At 50.5% G+C, this 24,947-nt stretch overlaps 1 protein-coding gene across 1 annotated transcript in view; it reads right to left on the bottom strand.

The window, feature by feature from the left end:
- The window catches only part of sfrp5 (secreted frizzled-related protein 5), a 98,254-nt gene extending 76,129 nt beyond the window's left edge, over window positions 1-22,125 (bottom strand). The window contains exon 1 of the mRNA XM_078223101.1: window positions 21,070-22,125. Within this exon, the coding sequence (XP_078079227.1) occupies window positions 21,070-21,589 (520 nt within the window). The 5' untranslated portion in view covers window positions 21,590-22,125. The remainder of the gene's footprint in view (window positions 1-21,069) is intronic.
- Between the last annotated feature and the right edge of the window lie 2,822 nt (window positions 22,126-24,947).

The raw sequence follows: 24,947 nt of genomic DNA on the forward strand, positions 1-24,947 counted from the left end.
TTCCTCCTCATTCCCCCTTTCCTCTGAGATTCAGTTCACTGGTCCTAGAATCTCCCATAAGGAGAAACAGCCTCTCAGCATCTACCCTGTCGAGCCCCCTGTGAATCCTCTATATCTCAATAAGGTCGCCTCTCATTCTTCTGAACTCCAATGGATACAGGCCCAAACCTACTCAATCTCTGCTCATAAGGAACTCCCTCCATAGCTGGGATCAATGTAATGAACCTTCTCTGGACTGCCTCCAATGCCAGTATAAGGGATAAGGGAACCAAAACTGTTCAGTTTTCCAGGTGTGGCCCAACTAGTGCCTTGTGTAGTTTTAACAAGACTTCACTATTTTTATATTCCATCACCTTTGAAATAAAAGGCAACATCCCATTTGCTTTCCCAATTATCTGCTGATTCCCGCTGTGCTGCAGCTTTCTGCAGTCTTTCTTCAGTTGAATAATATTCAGCTCCTTTATTCTTCCTACTAAAGTGGATCATTTCCCACAGTATATTCCATCTGCCAAGTTTTTGCCCATTGACCTGTCTGTGTCCCTCTCTAGATTTTCTGGGGGCAATTCCGAGCCCGCCCTCTCTGTTTGCGGGAATGGGAGCGTGTGCTTAAAATCCAGCAAACACGGTTCACGCCGACTAGTTTCCAAGTTCCAATGGCGGGAAGCTTACCAAAAATGGCAGAGTGTTGTTCCCGGTGAGAAAACCGGTGTGTTTCTCTCCAGATCTTACGGTACTCTGCCAAAAAGGACCGAGGGGGTGTGATTCACAGCGTTATATAGGGGGAGGGTCAAGGCCGAAACATGGTGGCAAAACCCGGCTGCTCAAAGATTGGGGCGCCATCTTTAAAGGTCACCCCGCTCATAACAGGAATAAACCTCCCCCCCACTCCCCCAGCCCCGGCCTCAGTCCCTGCCCCAGTCCCAGTCCCAGTCCCAGCCCCAGCCCCAGTCCCAGTCCCAGTCCCAGTCCCAGTCCCAGCCCCAGCCCCAGCCCCAGTCCCTGCCCCAGTCCCAGCCCCAGTCCCAGCCCCAGTCCCTGCCCCAGTCCCAGCCCCAGTCCCAGCCCCAGCCCCAGCCCCATCACACCATGGAGGTTTCAGGTGCTCCCCTCCCTATCCCTGATTGGAGTCAGCACTTCTTTGCATCCACCCCCCGCGATCATCGACCCCTTCCTCCTGATCATCGACCCCTTGCTCCTCTTCACCCGATTAAAGTCCTTTCTCCCCCACCCCAATAGTCATCACCAGCATCCCCTGCTCCTCCGTCTGCTCCTGACCCACAACCAAATCTGAATGAATCTCCTTCTCTCCCATGAGACTCCCAATGGGGCAATCACTCTGACGCTGGTTGGCACTGCCAGGTTGGCATGGACATGGTGCAAATCTGTGCCAAGGGGCAGTGCCAGGGGATGTTGCCAGAGCACTGCCTGGCCATGTCCGTCTCCTCCGTTGGGCTATACTCATCTTTACGCCCTTGGGGAGACAAAAGAAAGAACAAAGAACAAAGAAAATTACAGCACAGGAACAGGCCCTTCGGCCCTCCAAGCCTGCACCGACCATGCTGCCCGACTTAACTAAAACCCCCTACCCTTCCGGGGACCATATCCCTCTATTCCCATCTTATTCATAGCGTGTGTACATCTGTCAGTGTGTGTATGTGTGAATATGTCAGTATCTGTATATCAGAATGTATCAGTATATGTTAGTGTGTGTGTGCCTTTGTGTATATGTGCGTATCAGTGTGTGTATCAGTGTGTGCATGTCTGTGTGTGTCAGTGCATGTATGGGTGTGTCTGTCAGTTTGTGTGTATCAGTGTGTGTGTCAGTGTGTGTGTGCCGGTCTGTGTGTCAGTGTGCGTATGTTGTGTCTGTCAGTTTGTGTGTATCGGTTTGCGTGTCAGTGTGTGTATCGGTTTGCGTATCTGTGTGTGTGTCAGTTTGCGTATCAGTGCATGTCAGTGTGTTTGTGTCAGTCTGTGTGTCAGTTGAAACACTGGATGGAACAGAATTATGTTTGGCTGCAGCACCCCATGGATGAATAGTCTGAAGCCATTGACTATTGAAGTCACGCAGGTTGTGTCACATGACACAGGTGAGGCCTGTGCAAGATCAGCACAGAGACATCCCCAAGTTGATCATCAGGATGGTAAAAAGAGGAGGAATGGGGGGGGAATGCCATCATCTATAAAGTAAAACCGAGGACCATCAATATAGACGCCCAACTGAGAAACCGGCAGTGGATCAACGCACTGGGGCACAGTACGGCCACATCACACCCACCAGCATTACTCCCAGAGAATGGAGAGGGTATTCCATTGGGAACCTTGGCTCAGTGAAATAGTCCTCCAATTATTCCCACTCACCCTGCGCTTTCCCAATAGGCTGGCAAAATCTCCTCTTGCAATCATTATCCAATTCCCTTTGGAAAGTCCTGACCGAGTTTGCTTCCCACCGTCCTCCCAGGTAGCACCTTCCAGATTCCGATCCTGTTGGGAGATTCGGGATTGGGTGTGGGGATTTGGAACCTTTCGCTTGAGCAGCAAACTGCTCTGTTCCTCCTCGTAATGAATGCTGCAGACTGAAAGGAATGCCCAGTAATGGATATTTGCCCCGTGGCACCTGGTGCAGAGGGCGCTAGGAAGAGCGACACCTCGCGCTCTGCCAACCCAGGTTGTCCATTCATACTTTGTCCTGCACCTCAATGCCCTCTACGGGGCAGGGAGCAGAACTGCCGCCACCTTCCCGGTTTGTCTCGATTAGAAACCCACAGGGGATGGGGGAGGGCTGGGCGGGCTGTAGATCTGGGAGGGAGGGTTAAACCTCATTGACTGAGAGTATTTGTGAGGCAGATGGAGCACAACAGCCCCACCGTCCGAACGAAGATGGAATCCATGGGGTGCACGCTCACCACATGGGGTTTACAATCTATCGTTCCCCGCAGCTAATTGTCCCCCAGGGTGTTTGTGAAGGAACAGCGTTGCTGGAAGGAGAGGCGAGAGGGCACTTGACTAAAGTGATGCCCTTTTGGAGGAGGTCTTTACAGGCAGGGAGAGATTGGGTACGGCAGTGTGGTGTTAACATTACTGGACTGATAACGTAGAGATTTGGACTCTTAAAACCATAGAGTGACCACAGTGCAGAAGGAGTCCATTTGGCATTGAGTCTGCACCAACTCTCTGACAAAGGGCCCCACCCATGCTCTTTTCTGTAACCCCATGCATTTGCCCCGCAAATTCTCCTAACAGTGTATATGAGGGGGTGTGTGCGTGCATATATGCTAAATATATATGTCCCATCTTGAGACACTAAGGGGCAATTTAGCATGGCCAATCCACCTAACCCGCACATCTTTGGAGTGTGGTAGGAAACCGGAGCACCCGGAGGAAACCCACGCAGACGCAGAGAGCACGTGGGTGGCACGGTAACATAGTGGTTAGCACCGCTGCCTCCCAGCGTCAGTGATCTGGGTTCGATTCCCGGCTTGTGTGGAGTTAGCACATTCTCCCCGTGTCTGCGTGGGTTTCTTCCGGGTGCTCCAGTTTCCTCCCACAGTCCAAAGTTGTGCGGGTCAGGTTGATTCGCCATGCTAAATTGCCACTTAGTGTTAGGGGGACTAGCTAGGGTAAATATGGGGATAGGGGTTGGGTGGGATCAGTGCAGACTCGATGGGCCAAATGGCCTCCTTCTGCACTGTGGGGATTCCATGATTCTATGAATGTGCAAACTCCACCCAGACAGTGACCCAAGCCGGGAATCGAACCCGGGTCCTTGGCGCTGTGAGGCAGCAGCGCTAACCCACCGTGCCCTGAAGACACAACTTCAAATCCCACTGTGGCAGCTGGGAGAATTAATTAACAAATCCAGAATTGAAAGCTAGTCTTACTCTGAGCAATTGGGTGACATAAAGCTCCCAGGCTGCTGTAAAAACCAAACTGATTCACTAATGTCTGTCAGGGACTCCAGACATTCAGTGATATCGATTGTCTTTAACTGCTCTGTGAAATGGCCAATAGCACAATAGCCGAGTTGTATTAGTCTGTACCTGCATCTCGCGGACTGCAGCAGTTCATCAAGGCAGCTCATCAGCACCTTCTCAAGGGCAATCAGGGACAGGGAATGAAAATGTTGGTCTTGCCGGTGGCGCTCACCTTCCATGGAAGAATAAATAATAAAGCAGAGGGAGATTGGGATGAATGAAAGAGTTTACAGCAGTGCTGCAGGGAGGGATAATGTACAGGAAGCTGGACTGACAGGACAGAAAACCACAGCCCAAGCACAATACACAGGAGAAGTTGGATCACGTTGGCGGACTGAGAGAATTTCCAAGTGGATGGTGATTTCAGAATGTTGGGGGCAGCAAACTAATGGAAACGTAGCTGAGTTGGAGCCGGTGAGGGAGTGTGATTTAGACCGGCGGGTGGAATGTTGCAGAATGATTCTTGTGGAGTCTTTAAACAGGTTTCCTGTTTTCATGCACATTTTACATCTTTTCCAATAACTTCACACACACACACTCTCACTCTCACAAGCACTCACATCACACATGCCACACACACACACACTGTCATACACAAACACACGTGCACACACACACACACCCTCTCAAACACACGCACACGCACCCTTTCAAACACACACACACACACACACTGTCATACACAAACACACGTGCACACACGTGCACACACACCCTCTCAAACACACGCACACACACCCTCTCAAACACACGCACACACACCCTCTCATACACACACACTCACTCACACACACTCACTCACACATACACACACACTCACTCACACACACACACCCTCTCATACACACTCACTTACACATACACACACACTCACTCACACACACACACTCACTCACACACACACACCCTCTCATACACACTCACTTACACATACACACACACACTCACTCGCATACACAAACACATATGCACACACACACTCTCATACACACACACTCTCTCATACACACCTTCTCACACACAAACTACACACACATGCACTCACACACACACACTGTCATACACAAATACATACACCTTCTCATACACATAAACACACAAACACACTCACTCACTCACACACTCACTCACACACACCCTCATACACAAACACACACGCATATGCACATACACAAACTCACACACTCATGGAACTGAAGGCACCACCATCAATGGTGGGTGAGGAGTCTACAAGAGAGCAGAGTTCGAGGAGTGCAGACATCTCTGAGCGGTGTGGGTCTGGGGGAAATTACAGAGACCAGGAAGGAGGGGAGCCATGAAGAAATTTTAAAATCAAGATATTGTTTGACTGGGGCTAATATAAAGAGAGAGTAGAAAGGGATTTGCTTCAAGTTGAGACAGGGGAACCTAAGGAAGAATAAAGGTACCTTCGAGGGGATGCAATGTGAGTTTACTAGACTGATTCCTGGCGTGAGGAGATTATCCAATGAGGAGGGATTGAGTAGATCGGGCCTGTACTCTACAGCTGATCTCACTGAAACATAAAAATCTGAAGCAAAGGTGCTGGGTGAATGTTTCCCTCTCTCTCTGGGAAATCCTGGACACGGATTCAGAATATGAGGATAAGGGATTGACCACTTAAGACAGAACTAAGGAGAAATGTCTTCCCGAGGGTTGTGAGTCTTTGGAATTCACTATCCCAGAGGAATGACGATGCTCAGAGATTGAGTAGATTCAAGTCAGAGACGGATAAATTCTCAGATTCTAAGGGATATGGGGGATAGTGTGGGAAGGTGGGACCCCAATCAGCCCAGTCCGGCCTCTCACACTCTTATTTCCAATGTTCTTGCCTTTTGCTTCTATTTTACCTCAAGGAGTCAACAAGCGAACCACGAGGCCCGTGAGGGGAAGCTGAGGAGCTGTTAAAACCTGTCACTTTTGTCCTCCCATCCGCCCAAGAGAATGAATCCCTCAGTCCCGGTAAATGGTCACTCAATCATTTCTCTAAGACTCACTCATACTAAAATATCCAATTTGCTTGTAGATGCCGCAGCATCTGACTGGAACTAAACTGAACCACTCTGTTTATAAAGACACCCACCTTCAGCTTTCTGACAATGAGACACACTCCAACAGCCCTCACTGTGCTGATACCAAGACTTGTCAAATCACCACCTCAGCCACCACTGCTGCCTCCCAGCGCCAGGGACCCAGGTTCGATTCCCGGCTTGGGTTACTGTGCAGAGTCTGCACATTCACAGAAAGCTTACAGTGCAGAAGGAACCCATTCGGCCCATCGAGCCTGCACCAACAACAATCCCACCCAGGCCCTATCCCCGTAACCCCACATATTTACCCCGCTAATCCCTCTAACCTACGCATCCTGGGACACCAAGGGGCAATTTAGCATGGCCAATGCACCTAACCTGCACATCTTTGGACTGTGGGAGGAAACTGGAGCGCCCGGAGGAAACCCATGCAGACACGGGGAGAATGTGCAGACTCCGCACAGACAGTGGCCCAAGCCAGGAATCGAAACCGGGTCGCTGGAAATGTGAGGCAGCAGTGTTAACCACTGCGCCACCGTACTGCCCTGTGTTCTCCCCGTGTTTGCGTGGGTTTCCTCTGGGTGCTCCGGTTTCCTCCCAGAATCCGAAAGACGTGCTGGTTAGGTGTATTGGCCGTGCTAAATTCTCCCTCAGTGTACCCCAACAGACACCAGAGAGTGGTGACTCGGGGATTTTCACAGTAACTTCATTGCAGTGTAAGCCTACTTGTGAAACTAATAAATAAACTTTAAAACTTTAATTCAGGGACTGAATTTCGATTCTCCCAGCTGTCTGGGTGGGATTCGAACTCATGTCTCTGGATTACTTGTCCAGTAATATAAATAATGCTACCATATCCCTATTGGTTGCCAGATTTCCCATATTACACTAGTGTAAATGTAAGCCTACTTGTGACACTAATAAATAAACTTCTAAAACTTTTAAACTATAAACTGGCCCCTCAAAGCCCATTCCTCCCTGGGCTTCCCTTCTTAAAGCTTACTGTCCACTGCGGCCCAAGCTCAGCATCCATTCCATCTTGATTTAACTCACCTTCTCTTTTTAATCTTTTCAATCTGGCTGGTGCCCTGCACTATGAACCTTGAACTTTCACCGAGGTTTCTCAAAGATAGAAACATAGAAACATAGAAGATAGGAGCGGGATGAGGCCATTCGGCCCTTCGAGCCTGCTCCACCATTCATCACGATCATGGCTGATCATCCAACTCAATAGCCTAATCCTGCTTTCTCCTCATAACCTTTGATCCCATTCGTCCCAAGTGCTATATCCAGCCGCCTCTTGAATACACTCAATGTTTTGGCACCAACTACTTCCTGTGATAATGAATTCCACAGGCTCCCCACTCTTTGGGAGATGAAGTGTCTCCTCATTTCCATCCTAAACGGCCTACCCTGTATCGTCAGACTGTGACCCCTGGTTCTGGACTCCCCCACCATCAGGAACATCCTTCCCGCATCTACCCTGTCTAGCCCTGTTAAAATTTTATAAGTCTCTGAGATGCCCCCTCATTTGTCTGAACTCCTGCAGAAACAATCTTAACCTAGTCAATCTCTCCTCATACATCAGTCCTGCCATCCCCGGAATCAGCCTGGTAAACCTTCGCTGCACTCCCCCGAGAGAAAGAACATTCTTCCTCAGAAAAGTAGACCAAAACTGCACACAATACTCTAGGTGTGGCCTCACCAAGACCCTGTATAATTGCAACAATGAGGCATGGTACATTGGGGAAACCATGCAGATGCTACGACAACGGATGAATGAACACCGCTTGACAATCACCAGGCAAGACTGTTCTCTTCCTGTGGGGGAGCACTTCAGCGGTCACGGGCATTCAGCCTCTGATCTTCGGGTAAGCGTTCTCCAAGGCGGCCTTCACGACACACGACAGCGCAGAGTCGCTGAGCAGAAACTGATAGCCAAGTTCCGCACACATGAGGACGGCCTAAACTGGGATGTTGGATTTATGTCACACTATCAGTAACCCCCACAGCTTGCCTCCTGGACTTGCAGAATCTCACTGGCTGTCCTGTCTGGAGACAATACACATCTCTTTAACCTGTGCTTAATGCTCCCTCCACTCACATTGTCTGTATCTTTAAGACCTGGCTGGCTGTAGGGATCCGCATTCTAATCAGTATTCTGTAACTTGATTTTGTGTCTCTGTGCCCTGTTTGAGAGCAGATTTCCACTCCATCTGACGAAGGAGCAGTACTCCGAAAGCTTATGGTATTTGCTACCAAATAAACCTGTTGGACTTTAATCTGGTGTTGTTAAAACTCTTACTGTAATTACAACAACACATCCCTGCTCCTGTACTCGAAACCTCTCGCAATGAAGGCCAGCATACCATTTGCCTTCTTTACCGCCTGCTGCACCTGTATGCTTACCTTCAGTGACTGGTGCACAAGGACACCCAGGTCCCGCTGCACACTCCCCTCTCCCAATTTACACCCACTCAGGTAGTAATCTGCCTTCTTGCTTTTGCTTCCAAAGTGAATAACCTCACATTTATCCAAATTTTACTGCATCTGCCATTGATTTGCCCACTCACCCAACCTGTCCAGATCATCCTGAAGGATCTCTGCATCCTCGTCACAGTTCACCCAGAACAGTGCCTTGAGATCTCTGAAGAAGAAAATGGGAATTCGAAACAGCAAACCAATCAGAATGATTTGCTTCTTAAAACTATACTCTGCAGAAAACTCAGTTTCTATCAAGGGCGGGACAGTGGCACAGTGGTTAGCACTGCTGCCCCTATTTTCTATGTTTCTATTTACGACTTCCTTTATCTTGTGAAAAGATGTTGTGGATATCGGAGCAGGCAATTGGGTGACAGAAAGAGGAAGGCAGCGTTTACTGTGTCAGTTCAAACCCCACGTCCCAAAGTATCAGATCCCAGGTTTAGCCACCAACCAGTCAAACTGTGGCTGAACTGAATTCAAATTGCTGCATGTGAGGGAGGGGGGGTCTAGGCAGGGCAAGCGGAGGTCAACTCAGGGGTCAGTGTACAGACAAGGTTGAGCCAGGGGTGAGTTGTGGGGGGGTGATTCGGGTGAGGGGGTGGGTTGGGAGAGGGGTGAGGGCGAGTTGGATGTGGGTGGCTGATGTTTGTGGGGGGGGGGGGGGGTGAGTAGTGTGTGGGTGGGGTTGAGTAGGGTGTCTGTGGGTGATACTTGTGTGAGGGGAAGTAGGGTGGGGGTGGGTGATGTTTGTGGGTGGGTGGTGTGTGTGGGAGGTGGGTGGGGTGTGGGTGGGGTTGAGTAGGGTCTCCGTGGGTGATACTTGTGTGGGGGGAGTAGGGTGGGGGTGGGTGATGTTTGTGGGTGGGTGATGTGTGTGGGAGGTGGGCGGGCTGGGTGTGTAGGGTGGATAGGGTGTGGGTGGGTGATGTGTGTGGGAGATCGGGGGGGGGGGGGGGTGTGGGTGGGGTTGAGTAGGGTGTCTGCGGGGTTGAGTAGGGTGTCTGCGGGTGATGATTGTGGGGGTCCAGCACCAATAAGTGCGATCAAGGCTTTCCCCGACATTGGCACTCCCAGCAGACAGCATTGTCTCCAGTCTGGAGCGGAAGCCTTGTTGGATTTTCCGATCTAACACTGATCATGTGGTTAATGCAACTCCAGCTAGGCACCATTCTGATCACCACTCTGTCATTCAACTCACTTTCCACTGAACCTCTCTGATGCACTATCAATTATGCGACAACTAGCTAGTACGCAAGAACAAATAGACTTTTATTCACAAAAGACTTGGAGCACACCCATGCTGATGAACTGGTCCGGCGACTGAGGCAGGGGTGTTGGGAGCAGTCCCTTTATACCTGGACCAGGGGGGGAGGAGTCTCAGGCAGGGCCGGCAGGGGCGTGTCCAGGCATGTCACACATACACACAGGCAATAGCTTAACAGTGGTTTACCACACTCTCAATTCACAGAATGGCCCGTTATCTCATGGCTGTTTGAGCTTGCTGTGCACAAACTGACTGCTTCAGTTCCCATGGCGACTACACTTACTGTAAGGTGATTTGGAATGTCCGGAGGTCATGAAAAAAGGGAGGTTCAAGTCTTTAATTCGTTCTTTTTCCACCTTTGAAGGGGTGTGAGATGGGGTGTTACGGGTGGGGGTGGCAGCGCAGTGTGCATCAGTGAGGGCATGAGGTGAATGTTTTGAAATAATGTTAACGAGAACTCACTTTTAATGAAGGGTTTATGAGTGGTGAACTGAAACCTTTGAAAGTGAGGGAGTGAGGTTGGTGGGGGAGGGAAATCAATGTTAGATGTGTGGATCTATAAAATAATGAGGGGCATAGATCAGCTAGATAATCAGTATCTTTTCCCAAAGGTAGGGGAGTCTAAAACTAGAGGGCATAGGTTTAAAGTGAGAGGGGAGAGATACAAAAGGGTCCAAAGGGGCAATTTTTTCACACAGAGGGTGGTGAGTGTCTGGAACAAGCTGCCAGAGGTAGTAGTAGAACATAGAACAAAGAACAAAGAACAATACAGCACAGGAACAGGCCCTTCGGCCCTCCAAGCCCGTGCCACTCCCTGGTTCAAACTCGACCATTCTTTTGTATGCCTCCATTCCCAGTCTGTTCATGTGGCTATCTAGATAAGTCTTAAACATTCCCAGTGTGTCCGCCTCCACCACCTTGCCCGGCAGCGCATTCCAGGCCCCCACCACCCTCTGTGTAAAATACGTTCTTCTGATATCTGTGTTAAACCTCCCCCCCCTCACCTTGAACCTATGACCCCTCGTGAACGTCACCACCGATCTGGGAAAAAGCTTCCCACTGTTCACCCTATCTATGCCTTTCATAATTTTGTACACCTCTATTAGGTCACCCCTCATCCTCCGTCTTTCCAGTGAGAACAACCCCAGTTTACCCAATCTCTCCTCATAACTAAGCCCTTCCATACCAGGCAACATCCTGGTAAACCTCCTCTGCACTCTCTCTAAAGCCTCCACGTCCTTCTGGTAGTGTGGCGACCAGAACTGGGCGCAGTATTCCAAATGCGGCCGAACCAACGTTCTATACAACCGCAAGGCGGGTACAATTTTGTCTTTTAAAAAGCGTCTAGACAGTTACATGGATAAGATGGCTATCGAGGGATATGGGCCAAACGCGGGCAATTGGGACTAGCTTAGTCGTTAAAAAAAAAGGGCAGCATGGACAAGTTGGGCTGAAGGGCCTGTTTCCATGCTGTAAACCTCAATGACTCTCCGATCGGAGGCGGTTTCTTTTGGCTTTAACCTGCACCTATTGACTGTACTAGTTTCTGAGAGGCAGTTCTCCTGGCTGACTGAGGACAGTGGGGTCCACTGCTCTGCATACATCCCAACATCTGTTTTGCTGCAAGAACATTTTTATTACATCTTGCCACTAACACAAAGAAAAACATTACCAAAACAAAGTTGATGTATTTGCCACAGAGAGAAAAAGCAGTTAACCCTTCCTTCGTCGTGGGTTTTGTGTGATGTGAAATTCATTGGCAAGGTTGGCATTCACTGCCCACCAGCTGCCCGGTGAAAACCCTACAACCAGCCAACTTCCTGGTCAGAAACCGGCAATTCCCTGGGGCTTTTGGAGATGAAACCAGCTGTCTGTGCTTGAGCAGAAGTGGCTCCCTCGGGGGTCAGTCCTCTTGTACCCACTCCCTTCAACATATAGATTAGTAATCTCCCTCCCACAATGTCTCAACTCTTCACCTAAACTGACAGCTCATCGCTGATTTTCATGGCTAAAGAACTCCAGGACGTTGAAAAAACACTCACTGAAGATAAACAGAAAATGCTGGAAAATCTCAGCAGGTCTAATAGCATCTGTGGGGAGAGAATAGAGCCAATGTTTCGAGTCTAGGTGACCCTTGGTCTGAAAGGTCATCCAAACTCAAAACGTTGGCTCTATTCTCTGCCCACAGATGCTGTCAGACCTGCTGAGATGTTCCAGCATTTTCTGTTTTTGTTTTAGATTCCAGCATCCGCAGTATTTTGCTTTTAACTCACTGAATATCTATGTTCTCTGGAAGTATTTCATAAAATGGAGACTTCTCCCAACCCTGACAAGACGGCTGTTTCAGCTTTGCACCTGGACATCTCAATGGCCAGCGAAGAACTTTGTGTCCAGTGCTGCGAATGACCGTTCACTCATGATCCAACATCAAAATAACTTGGAATCACTCCTGATCATACACTGACTGCCCGCCTTCCCCACCACTCCTCCCCCTTCCCCACCACCCACCCCACCCTCATTCCTGGCAGCATCTCTGGAACACCAGAGACAAGGTCAAGACGAGAGTGAATCTCATACAGAAACTGGCGGGTACCACCTGGAACCAACTCACTGCTTCACCCACCCCAGTCAACTCAACAGCGGAGCCCTGCTGCTCCTCCTGTCTCTCGTGCCACCACGCAGATGTGGTCATCATCCACTTCCGGGAAGCCATGAGGATTATTCCTGGGATGTTGAGACCAATAACAGTTTGAATGGCTTCCTGTGCTGGCACGTATTGAACCTCCTGATGTCCATGAGGGAAACAAGCCCCGTCAAAGAACACCACTCTTTGGCACAGCACCTCAAAAAGATGCTCTCACCTGAAATCCCGTAGTCCCCTACTAGAATGTACTCCACACCCGACAAAGTGGCGGCAGCCCCATCCCTTGGTGGTACACCTCCGAGTTGATTGCAAACATCACTGGGAAGGTTTAAGACTTCTCCAGATAGCCACATGAACGGAGTGGGAATGGAGGGATACAAAAGAATGGTCTAGTTTGGACCAGGGAGCGGCGCGGGCTTGGAGGGCCGAAGGGCCTGTTCCTGTGCTGTATTGTTCTTTGTTCTCTGTTCTTTATCACCAACTGCAACCTGGTAACTGGCCCGAGTGGTACAGTCTTGGGTTTCATAGAAACATAGAGGATAGGAGCAGGAGGAGGCCATTTGGCCCTTCGAACCTGCTCCGCCATTCGTCACGATCATGGCTGATCATCCAACTCAGTAGCCTAATCCTGCTTTCTCCCCATAACCTTTGATCCCATTCGTCCCAAGTGCTGTGTCAAACGTTCACAGAAGATCTGGACCACCCTCAACCACTTGAAGACGGGACGGGGAAGATGTGGCCACTTGCTCCACAAGTGGAACATGAGGAACTGATCAAGATGAGACTGTGGCCAATCTAAGTCAGACCATTGGCCAAACACTGAAGTTCTTCTCTGAGAGAGCTGTTCCCGATGGCATCTCAACCATTCACATTGAGGGAGCTGAAGTTATTGAATGGATTATTAACCTCAACATCAAACTGTAACTGCTTCCCCCGCCATATGGAAATAATTACCCATCAATAATTACCCTTGGGAAGCTGGCAATGATCCACCTTCCTGAACCACTCCAGTTTGTGTAGTGTAGGGAGGGAGTTCCAGGATTTTGACCCAGTGACAGTGAAGGAGCAGCGAAAGCTCCAAGCCAGGACGGTGACTGCAGGGGAACTTTATATGGAAATTGTTCCTTGCCCTTCCCCATTCGCCTCTGCCCCATTGATGCAATGAATTCTGTTTGATTGTGCAAATGTGCAATCATTGATGGGAAATCAGGGATATTGTGCTCATTTTGGGAAGGCACGGTGGCACAGTGGTTAGCACTACTGCCTCACATCACCAGGGACCAGGGTTCGATTCTCAACTCGGGTCACTGTCTGTGTGGAGTTTGCACATTCTCTCCCTGTCTGCGTGGGTTTCCTCCGGGTGCTCCGGTTTCCTCCCACATTCCAAAGGTGTGCGGGTTAGGTGGATTGGCCATGATAAATTGGCCCTAGTGTCAGGGGGACTAGCCAGGGTAAATGCATGGGGATAGGGCCCTGGTGGGATTGTGGTCAGTGCAGGCTCAATGGGTCGAATGGCCTCCTTCTGCACGGTAGGGATTCTATGGATTCTGAAACTATTTCTCAGGTTGTCCTCATCAATGGTAAGAGCAGCATTTAATCCTCATTCCCTAACTGCCCTTAAGACGTTGTTGGTGAGCCGTCTTCTTGAGCCGCAGTCTGTGGAGGAACATAGGAATTAGGAGCGAGAGGAGGCAATTGAGCCCTTCCAGCTCGCTCCGCCATTCACGGCTGATTTCCATCTCATCCTAACTCCATTCCAGGGTTCACGTAATTCTCAGGTTTCTCACCAACTTCCTTTCTTGAGTCGCCTGGGTGTAGTTTGGTGTAAGTTTTGACTCAGTTGGTGACACTCACGCACTGGGTCAGAAGATTAAAAGTCCCACTCCACAGTCTAGGCAGTTGCTCCCAGTGCCGTACTGAGGGGGTGCCACACTGTTAGAGGTTCGGATAAGAAGTCTAACTTATGTCCTTGCTTCCTTCTTTCAGTGGGTTAAGATGTCCTACACTGTACTCCGTACTCAAACAAGGCCAATAAAAGTAACACCATTCAGCTCAATCAATCATCGAATCATAGAAGCCCTATAGCACAGAAATAGGCCATTCGGCCCATCAAGTCTGCACCAACCACAATCCCACCCAGGCCCTATCCCCATAACCACACTTATTTACACCACTAACCCCCTGACACTAAGGGTCAATTTGGCATGGCCAGCCAACCTAACGCGCACATCTTTGGACTGTGGGAGGAAACCGCAGCACCCGGAGGAAACCCACGCAGACACAGGGAGAACATACAAACTCCGCACAGTCACCCAAGGCTGGGATTGAACCCGGGTCCCTGGCGCTGTGAGGCAGCAGTGCTAACCACTGTGCCACCGTGCCGCCCATATATCTTGAGATGTTGTTGTGCTTGGAATGGCTGACCACGTAACCACAGTCACAACACTGTAAAATAACCAGTTGGACATGAAAGGTTTGGGATGTTGCTGAGCAATGTTAATAAGAGTTTCGGAAATGCCAGTGGTTCCCTCAAAATGGTTGTTGGGGCGATGCTTTTTATTGAAGCAGGACATCCAGAGGAAGGAAAACACAGAGGAATGGATCAAGTGGTTGATTCTGAATCAACATGGGGTGACACGATGGTTAGCACTGCTGCCTCACAATGCCAGGGACCTGGGTTCGATTCCCAGCTTGAGTCACTGTCTGTGTGGAGTTTGCACGTTCTCCCCGTGTCTGCATGGGTTTCCTCCGGGTGCCCCGGTTTCCTCCCACATTCCAAAGATGTGTAGGTTAGGTGGATTGGCCATGTTAAATGTATAGGGTTATGGGGATAGGGTGAAGGGGAGGGCCTGGGTGGGATGTTCTTTCGGAGAGTCAGTGCAGACTCGATGGGCCAAATGGCCTCCTTCTGCACTGTGGGGATTCGATGGTTCTATCCACCCCCATGTGACAAGGAAGGGGTAGAAACTTTCAAGCTTCTTGGATCAAGTCTCAACTCGCTTTCTCTATCTCTATCTCCCCCTTGCTGTGGGTGCGCCAGTTTTCAAACAGATAGGTCAACCTATTGGACTGTGGGAGGAAACCGGAGCATCCGGAGGAAACCCACGCAGACACAGGGAGAACATGCAGACTCCGCACAGTCACCCAAGGCTGGAATTGAACCCGGGTCCCTGAATTCAAGAGATCATGGGGATAGGGAGGGGGGTGAGGCTAATGGGGGCATTTTGAAACAAGATGTGTACTTTAACATCGAGGGAAATGACAATCGACATGGGTGAACTGGACAGATCAGCGTCTGATTGTCTAACAATCCCTCGGTATGTTAGAGTGACTGGAAAACCAGACTGGGCTCTCCACAAGCCCGCCGCTATAAAGAGGGGACTCTTAGCTTGTTTCCATTCTGATTTGATTAATATTTACAGCTCTAATCATATTGAATTGTATCCATGTAACATTCCGCTGATGTACCGACAAATTTCCTCTGCATCTCTTCAGCAACTGGGACAGGAACTTGAATTTTAGAAAGCTTTCAGTTGTGAAGCTGTGACTGTGCGTGGCTCTCACTTTCCGATGCAGAGGTGGAGATATTGAGGGAAACGGAGAAGGGTTTGTTTTGACAGCATTCTCCCTTTGTGCTGGAGATTAAGCAACATTTCTGTCCGGTGTGGCTGGAGAGAGCTGGGACAGAGCTGGGCAATTTAAAGGCGGGCTGTGCTTGTTACCGTCGGAGACTCCTGGCACAGACTGTGTCAATGAGAGTGTGTCTGTTACACGGGGAGAACCAGTCGCTGGACAGGCTCTGGGATATCCACTCGGATTAGCTCATGCACTTATCTGGGATCTTCACCCTGGCTGCGCCAGTGCATCAACAGAATAGTATTCTACACAGGCACACACTCACTCTCACACACATACTCACTCATACACACACACACACACACACACACACAAACACACAAACACACACTCACATACTCACACACTCACAACACACTCTCACACACACACTCACAACACACACACACACACCCACATACTCACACACACACTCACAACACACACACACTCACACACGCACACACACACACTCTCACTCACGCACACACACACTCACACACACACACACACTCACGCACACACATACTCACACACACTCACACACACTCACTCACACACACACTCACACACTCACACACACTCACACACACACTCACACACACTCACACACACACACACACACACACTCACACATACACTCACGCACACTCACTCACACACACACTCACACACACACTCACACACACACTCACACACACACTCACACACACACATGCACATACACACACACACTCACACACACTCACACACACTCACACACACTCACATACACACGCACACACTCACACACGCACACACTCACACTTATACACACACACTAACACACACACACACTCACACACGCACACTCACACTCACACACGCACACTCACACACGCACACTCATACTCACGCACGCACACACACTCACACACACACTCACACACACACTCACACACGCACACACTCACACTTATACACACACACTAACACACACACACACACTCGCACGCACACACTCACACACACACTCACACTCACATACACACACACACACACACACTCACACACACTCACACACGCACACTCATACTCACGTACACACACTCACACACACGCACACTCATACGTACACACACTCACACACACACACACTCACACACACACACACTCACACACACACTCACACATGCACACACACACACACTCACACACACTCACACACACTCACACTCACACACACACGTACACACACACACTCGCACACACTCACACTTATACACACACACTAACACACACACACACACACATTCATACACTCACACACACTCACCCACGCTCACACACATACACACACTCACATACTCACAGTCACACACTCACATACACACACACACATATACCCACACACACACACACTCAAAGACACAAACACACACATAACAGGTACACACAAATACATCCACACAAATTCACACACACACACACCACACTCACACACCCAAAGATGCACACACATACATAGCAGGAACACACACACATATACACACACACACCCATACACCCACCCACACACACTCTCACATCACACACACACACTCACACCAACACACTCATCCACATAGACACACATACACACAGGGACACTCGATTGAAAGTGGAGATGCTTTGTGACTTTTTTCATTTCAGTTTAACCCCAACACTACCAAATGTTGAATTTTCAGTAAAGCATTCCCATCCACATGAAATATAACATTTTGAAGAAATCAGGGAAATTGCAAGGAAGTGGAACAAATCCTTCAAAGAGCCAGTATCAGCATAATGGGCTGAATGGCCTCCTGTGGTGTTGTAAAATTCGAGGAATCTAACTCTTTTGATAAATGTAGCACAAGTATTCCAGCTAGTGGTATACAGATTTATTTCTGGCAAGGGCTTCGAAAGTAGGTTTCTGTTAAAATATTTAACTGGTAAAATAATTCATCCCCCCTCTCTCCCCCCCCCTCCCCCCCCCCCCACCTGCATCCCCCTCTCTCCCCCCACCCCTCTCCCCACCCCCCCTGCAACCCCCCTGCCCCCAACCCACCAGAAAGCCAGGGGTTGAAAGGTTAATCACATGACACCATGTCTTTCGGGAATACGTGTCAAGGCAAAACTGTTTTGAGCCGTTTTTTTCTGGCACTTCAGTAGATTTTCTTTTAATCCGATCTGTTGAAGTTTCTAGAACAATCCGGCTGCGCTGTATTGCTGATTACCAGGTCACAAGACAAGAAGGGCACAGAACGGATCCCAGAGAGTACAATTCCCTCGGCCTACCAATCATTCTGTCAATCCCCCAAATTCTCCTCAATGTTCTGTACCACACCGCACCGTCAACTTAGAGGGTTAGGGCAATCAGTTAATAAGCCAGGAGGGAGACGAGGAAAGATATTTTTAACTTTTATTTAAATAATCTGGTCTGCATTCCATGAATGGGCAGTGGAGGTAAAGTCAATAGAAAGCTGGATAAACACTGACAGGTTCAAATCGGCAAGGCTATGGTGAAAAAGCAGGGGGAGCGGGACAAATTGGATAACTCGTTCAGAGCCCCAGTACAGGAATGGTGGGCTGAATAGCCTCCTTCTGTACTGTGCCACTCTACAAACCTAACCCTTAAGCAGGTCTGGAGATAGGCACGGTGGGCAGCACGGTGGCACAGCGGTTAACACTGCTGCCTCACAGCGCCGGGGACCCGGGTTCAATTCCAGCCCCGGCTCACTGTCTTGTGTGGAGTTTGCACGTTCTCCCCGTGTCTGCGTGGGTTTCCTCTGGATGCTCCGGTTTCCTCCCTCACTCCAAAGATTTGTAAGATAGGTTGACTAGCCGTGCTAAATTGCCCCTCAGTGTCGGGGGGATTAGCGGGGTAAAGATGTGTAGTTACGGGGATTGGGCCTGGGTAGGGTTGTTGGTGCAGACTCGATGGACCAAATGGCCTCCTTCTGCACTGTAGGGATTCTATGATTCGATGATTCTAGGCTTCAGGATGAAGTGTGGTCCAACAACTAAGAGCTGCATGCGCCAACAAAAGGGATCCTTTACCCAGTTAGTGGGTTTTGTACCAACCTCCACAAGACTCCCCCCATCCCCTCCCTGGTGCCCACTCCCCTATTTGGATTGCCCCGTATAATCCTCTGCCCATGAAGCTGGCAAATATGCAATTGATGCCAAATATCCCTTGAGATTAGGGGGCAGGAGAATGCGTCGGAGTATCCCATGGGGTTGGGGGAGGGGTGTGGGGGTGGTAGAGGCTGAGGGACATCTCGAGCGCACTGAACCTTTACCTCCCTCCCCCCGCCCCCCCCCCCCCCCCCCCAAACCCCCTATCCCCCCCCACCCCCACCGCCGTACTGAGGAGAATTGAACCGGGAGACACTCTGACCCCAGACCCATTCGGTCTATTAGGGGATTTATGGTAAGTTGTCCCACTGCGCTCAAATCTTCCAGCAAGCAGGATTCTCAGTGAAGGATAACATTACCTGACAAATCACTTATTCATACATAATAAAAAACACGGAATGAGGGACTAAATGAAAACAAGTCACCCCTCAATGAGTTGCACCAACATTTTCACAGCATTGCCACAAGTTTCCATCCTCCAGTTTCCCAATTACATCAGAGGAACCCGTTAAACATAAAAGACACTTTTAGTCTGAAACTCTCATCGTTTTCACTCTCTACCTTCCCTCCTTCAGCCAGCCTATCCATCCCTCTTTACTCAATCGCTCTGTCTATCTTTCCTCCCTGATATCTCACCCTGGTCCTTTCTTCCCATATTTCTGGTATCTTCCCCCCCCCCCCCCCCACCCCCCCACCTCCCTCAGCCTCTCTCCTTCTGCAACGCTCCCTTTCCATGTCTCTTCTATCTGCTTATCTCCCTTTTTGCTGTTCTATCTCTGTCCACTTTCCTTTGCTCCCCACCTCCTTTCGAAGACTTTCTCTCCCTTTGTCACTCCTCCTCTGCTCCCAACTCTGCATTACCTCTCCTGATCCAACAGTGACTGGATATTTGAGATCTCCTGAGATCACGAAAGGCACTTTATCAGTGTGGTTCACTCGAGATAAATGTTTACCTGTCTCTCTCTCTCTCTCTCTATGCCACTTTGGTTGTCACTGTCTCTCTCCATATCCCTCTCGTTCACTCTCTCTCAGTTCCTGTCTCTTTCCCCCTTTTTCTCTTTCTCCCTCCCTGCCCCCTCTCACTCTCCCTCTCTCTCCATATCCCTCTTGTTCATTCTCTCACATTCCCTGTCCCTTTCCCCCTTTCTCTCTCTCTCTCCGTCCCTCCCACTCTCCCTCCAAATCCCCCTCGTTCACTGTCTCTCAGTTCCTGTCTCTTTCCCCCTTTCTCTCTTTCTCTGTCTCTCTCCCTGCCCCCTCTCACTCTCTCTCTCTCTCCCTGCCCCTCTCGTTCGCTCTCTCTCAGTTCCTGTCTCATTTCCCCTTTCCCTTTTTTTCTGCCTCTCCCTGTTCCCTCTCAATCTCCTTTTCTCTCGCTGTCCACCTTCCTCTGTCCCTAGTTCCAGTCCCTCTCTCTCCCTCGCTTTCTCCCTCTGTGCCTCTCACTCTGTGTCTTTCCCTTTGTCTCTAACTCTTTATCACTCTCTCTCTCTCTTGCTCTTCCTCTCCCCGTCCCTTCAATTCTCTCTATCCATTTCACTCTCTTTCTCTCTGTCCCTTTCTCTTTCTGTCCCGCTCGCCCCCCCCCCCTCTTTCTTCCTCTGTCCCTTACTCTCTGCATCCTGCTGCTTCTCTCTGTTTCTCTCTGTTTCTCTCTCTCTCTCTCTCGCTCCGTATCTGCCACATTAAGTTCTCATTAATAACCTATCTCTGACGATTTCCAGGCAATATCGCTGCCATAATGAAAGCACGAAACTGTGTTTCTTTTTGAAGATGGGGTATGAAATACCCAAGCCGTGAACACTTGGATCCCCCCCTCCCCTCCCACACCCCCCCCCTTCCCACCACCCCCCCCCCCCCCCCCTCCCCCCTCCCCAATTCCCACCACCTCTGGCTGCCCATTACCTGGTGGTTGAGTCGCCTGGTTGCCAGGCGACTGCAGCGAGACGCAGAGGTCGTTGTCAAGCGGGAAGCGGTCACACCTCAGCATCTCTGGCCAGGGGAAGCCGAAGGACTCCATGACAGGTGAGCACCCATCGCGCACGGCCTGACACAGCGAGCGGCACGGGTAAATGGGCCGGTCCAGGCAGATGGGGGCGAAGAGGGAGCAGAGGAAGATCTGGGTGTCCGGGTGGCACCTCTTGGCGAGCAGGGGCACCCAGCTGCTGGCTTGCTGCTTGATCTCGGGCAGGGTGTCGTGCTCCAGCAGGTTGGGCACCCGCATCTTGCGGTAGCCGATGTTGTGGCAGAGCCGCAGGTCGTTGGGGATGTCCACGCACTGTGGCTGCTTGGCGTAGAAGCGCCCGCCCTGCAGGTGGTCCGACTGCCAGCCGTAGTATTCGTACTCCTCGGCGCTGGCCCCCCGGCCGGGCACCGGCGAGCCGGCCAGCAGCAGCCCGAGAAACGCGGCTAAGAGTTTCTGCATGGTCAGCGCGCCAGCTCTGGCCTCAGCTTCAGCGAGGTGTTTCGGGGCGCCCACCTCGCCCGCCTGCTCACAGAATCTCGATCGCAGAGGTCGGAAAGTGAGAAACAAGAACTGAAGTCAATCCTGAGTCCCGTTCCTTATCTCCCGGGGGGGGGGGGGGGGGGGGGGGGGTCAATCAGCTCCTTGAGTGGCAGGGCGTGGCCAGGTGGGCAAATGATGGGCGTCTCCAACAGAATCTACTGCCCAAAATTTCAGCAACTTGGTGGATGTTGAAGGAAGGGAGAGATATAGTGGCACTGGCTCTCTCTCTCTCTCCCTCTCTGCGTTCCTTGGCTTGATGCACGCTCTCCTTAGCTGCCTGGGATGTGAGCTAACCTCATGCGGTGCATAGACTAACTGTACTCTGCACTCACACACACACACACTGCACACACACACACACTCTCTCCCTCTCTCTCTCGCTCACATACTCAGCTCTGGCAGACTGTGTCAGTATTTAGCTGCTCCCTCCTCCTCGCTGTCTCTCCTGCGAGAGCTAAAACCGGCCCTGTAGGCTTCCCCACAAAGCCAGGAGGATTTCACAGCAGCCAATCAGCTGGTGGGCTGACTTTGTCCTGTTAATCTGAGTGTATGAATCACAGAGCAAACTGTCAATCACTCCAGCAGTTGCCTCGCTCTGTAGCTCACCGTACGGACACAGCTTTTTACAGGCACGGTTCTCTCTCTCTCTCTCCTGTCTTTATCTCTCTCTTCCCCTTTTGTTTTCTCTTCTCCCTCACTTCTCTTTATCTCTCCCCTTTCACTCTCTGCCCCTCACTCTCCCTGCTTTTGTTTCTCATTCCCTTTCCTTTTTTTTTCCCCCTCTCTCTCTATTTCTGTTTGGCTTGCCCCTGTCTTTCTCCTGCTCTATCTACAGCCCATGTGTGTGTCTCTCAGCCTCGCGATTGTCTCTGGTTTTGACTGTCTCCCTTGCTCATTGCCCCCCTCCTGTGCGTGCCTCAGTTCTCCTGTGTGTATATCCATCTGCTCTTGGGGTCTGTTTTCTTGTCTTTTTTTTTTCCACTCTCGCTTTCCCTTTCTGTCACTCTGAGGACGGGAATTTCCAGCTTCGCTCGTCCCGAAACCGTAAGATCCCGCCCGAGGTCAACGGACCTTCCCATTGTCCGCCCCTCGCTCGCTCCGATTCTGTGGGACGGTAAAATTCCGCCCTTTGTGCCTGATCTTTTTCCAATCTCTTTCATCCTCTACTTTCATCGGGAGCAAAGAACCATTCTTGAGGTTTGCCACGGGCGCGCGGGGCAACACGGTGGCGCAGTGGTTAATGCTGCTGCCTCACAGCGCCAGGGACCCGGGTTCAATGCCCAGCTTTGGGTCACTGTCTGTGCGGAGTTTGCACGTCCTCCCCGTGTCTGCGTGGGTTTCCTCCGGGTGTGTAGGTTAGTTGGGTTGACCATGTTAAATTTCCCCTTAGTGTCCCAAGATGTGTGGGTTAGGTGGATTAGCCATGGTAGATATGTGGGGTTACAGGGCTGGCGGACAGAGCCTGGGTAAGGTGCTCTGTCAGAGAGCCGATGCAGACTCGATGGGCCAACTGACCTCTTCTTGACACCCCCCCTGCACATCCCTCTCAAGTGCACATTATTCATACCATGACATAGGGTTGCTGGCCATTACCTGGGGCGGCACGGTGGCACAGTGGTTAGCACTGCTGCCTCACAGTGCCAGGGACCCGGGTTCAATTCCCAGCTTGGGTCACTGTCTGTGTGGAGTCTGCACGTCCTCCCCGTGTCTGCGTGGGTTTCCTCCGGGTGCTCCAGTTTCCTCCCACAGTCCAAAGATGTGCGGGTTAGGTTGATTGGCCATGCCAAATTGCCCCTTAGTGTCCTGAGATGTGTAGGGTAGAGGGATTAGCAGGGTAAATATGTGGGGTTATGGGGATAGGGATTGGGTGGGATTGTGGTTGGTGCAGACTCGATGGGCCGAATGGCCTCCTTCTGCCCTGGGGGTTTCTATGACTCTCGGATTTTTTGCAGTGACAGAATGAGTGGCTCCTCGATAATTAACAGCCACACCAACCTTTGGTTTGAAATCACTGGGGAAGATGGTGCAGAGGAAGCAGCGCCTCTCAGACATCCCGAGGCTTGTCTTTGCCAAAAGGCGGCCCTCGCTGATCAGGCAGCTGGGCACAAGTTCCTCAGGTCACCCCCACCACCCGCCAACTACACTGCTCACTTGCCACTTGCTGGAATATGATGCTAACTAACAACTCAACCCACTGGCCTGTAGACGTATCATTCTTCCGGCATGCCTGGATAGGAGCCAGGTGGTTATTTGACTGTGGGAACTTTCATCCAGCAGTAGTCATTGGCTAAGAGCAGAAGAAAATATCTTAGTCCCTTACCCTAATCCGACTGACTGAGCCGCATTCATTTTAATCTCTTCACTATTTGTGGCTATGGCTTCAACCATCTGGGCTCTGAACTCTTCCTCCGAACACTCACTATTGCTTTACCCCTTCCGCTTGCTCTTCCAGACCCATGTTAAAACCTGAACAAGTTGTCCTAATCTCTCCATATGTGGTTCAGTGTCAAACACTTTTTGATAAGGGCATTGTGATGCTTTACTTTCTTGAAGTCGCTACATAAATGCAGCTTCTTGTTGTTGTCGAGAGCGCGCCTGATTCAGAATTGTGTGAAAGAATTGTTCCCTGATTTCACTGATAAACATAGAAACATAGAAGTTAGGAGCAGGAGGAGGCCATTCGGCCCTTCGAGTCTGCTCCGCCATTCATCACGATCATGGCTGATCGTCCAACTTAGTAGCCTAATCCTGCTCTCTCCCCGTAACCTTTAGTCCCATTCATCCCAAGTGCTATATCCAGCCGCCTCTTGAATACATTAGGGCGGCACGGTGGCACAGTGGTCAGCACTGCTGCCTCACAGCACCAGAGACCCAGGTTCAATTCCGGCCTCGGGTCACTGTCTGTGTGGAGTTTGCACATTTTCCCTGTGTCTGCGTGGGTTTCCTCCGGGAGCTCCAGTTTCCTCCCACAGTCCAAAGATGTGCAGGATTGGCCATGCTAAATTGTCCCGAGTGTCAGGGGAGGAGCAGGGTAAATATGTGGGGATACAGGGATAGGCCCTGGTTGGGATTGTGGTCAGTGCAGACTCGATGGGCTGAATGGCCTCCTTCTACACCGTAGGAATTTTATGACTCAATGGGCCAAAATGCATTCTATGATTCAATGTTTTGGCATCAACTACTTCCTGTGGTAATGAATTCCACAGGCTCACCACTCTTTGGGTGAAGAAATGTCTCCTCACCTCTGTCCTCAATGGTCTACCCAGAATCCACAGAC

This window comes from Mustelus asterias, chromosome 11 (genome assembly GCF_964213995.1).
Source record: "Mustelus asterias chromosome 11, sMusAst1.hap1.1, whole genome shotgun sequence".
NCBI lineage: Eukaryota > Metazoa > Chordata > Chondrichthyes > Carcharhiniformes > Triakidae > Mustelus > Mustelus asterias.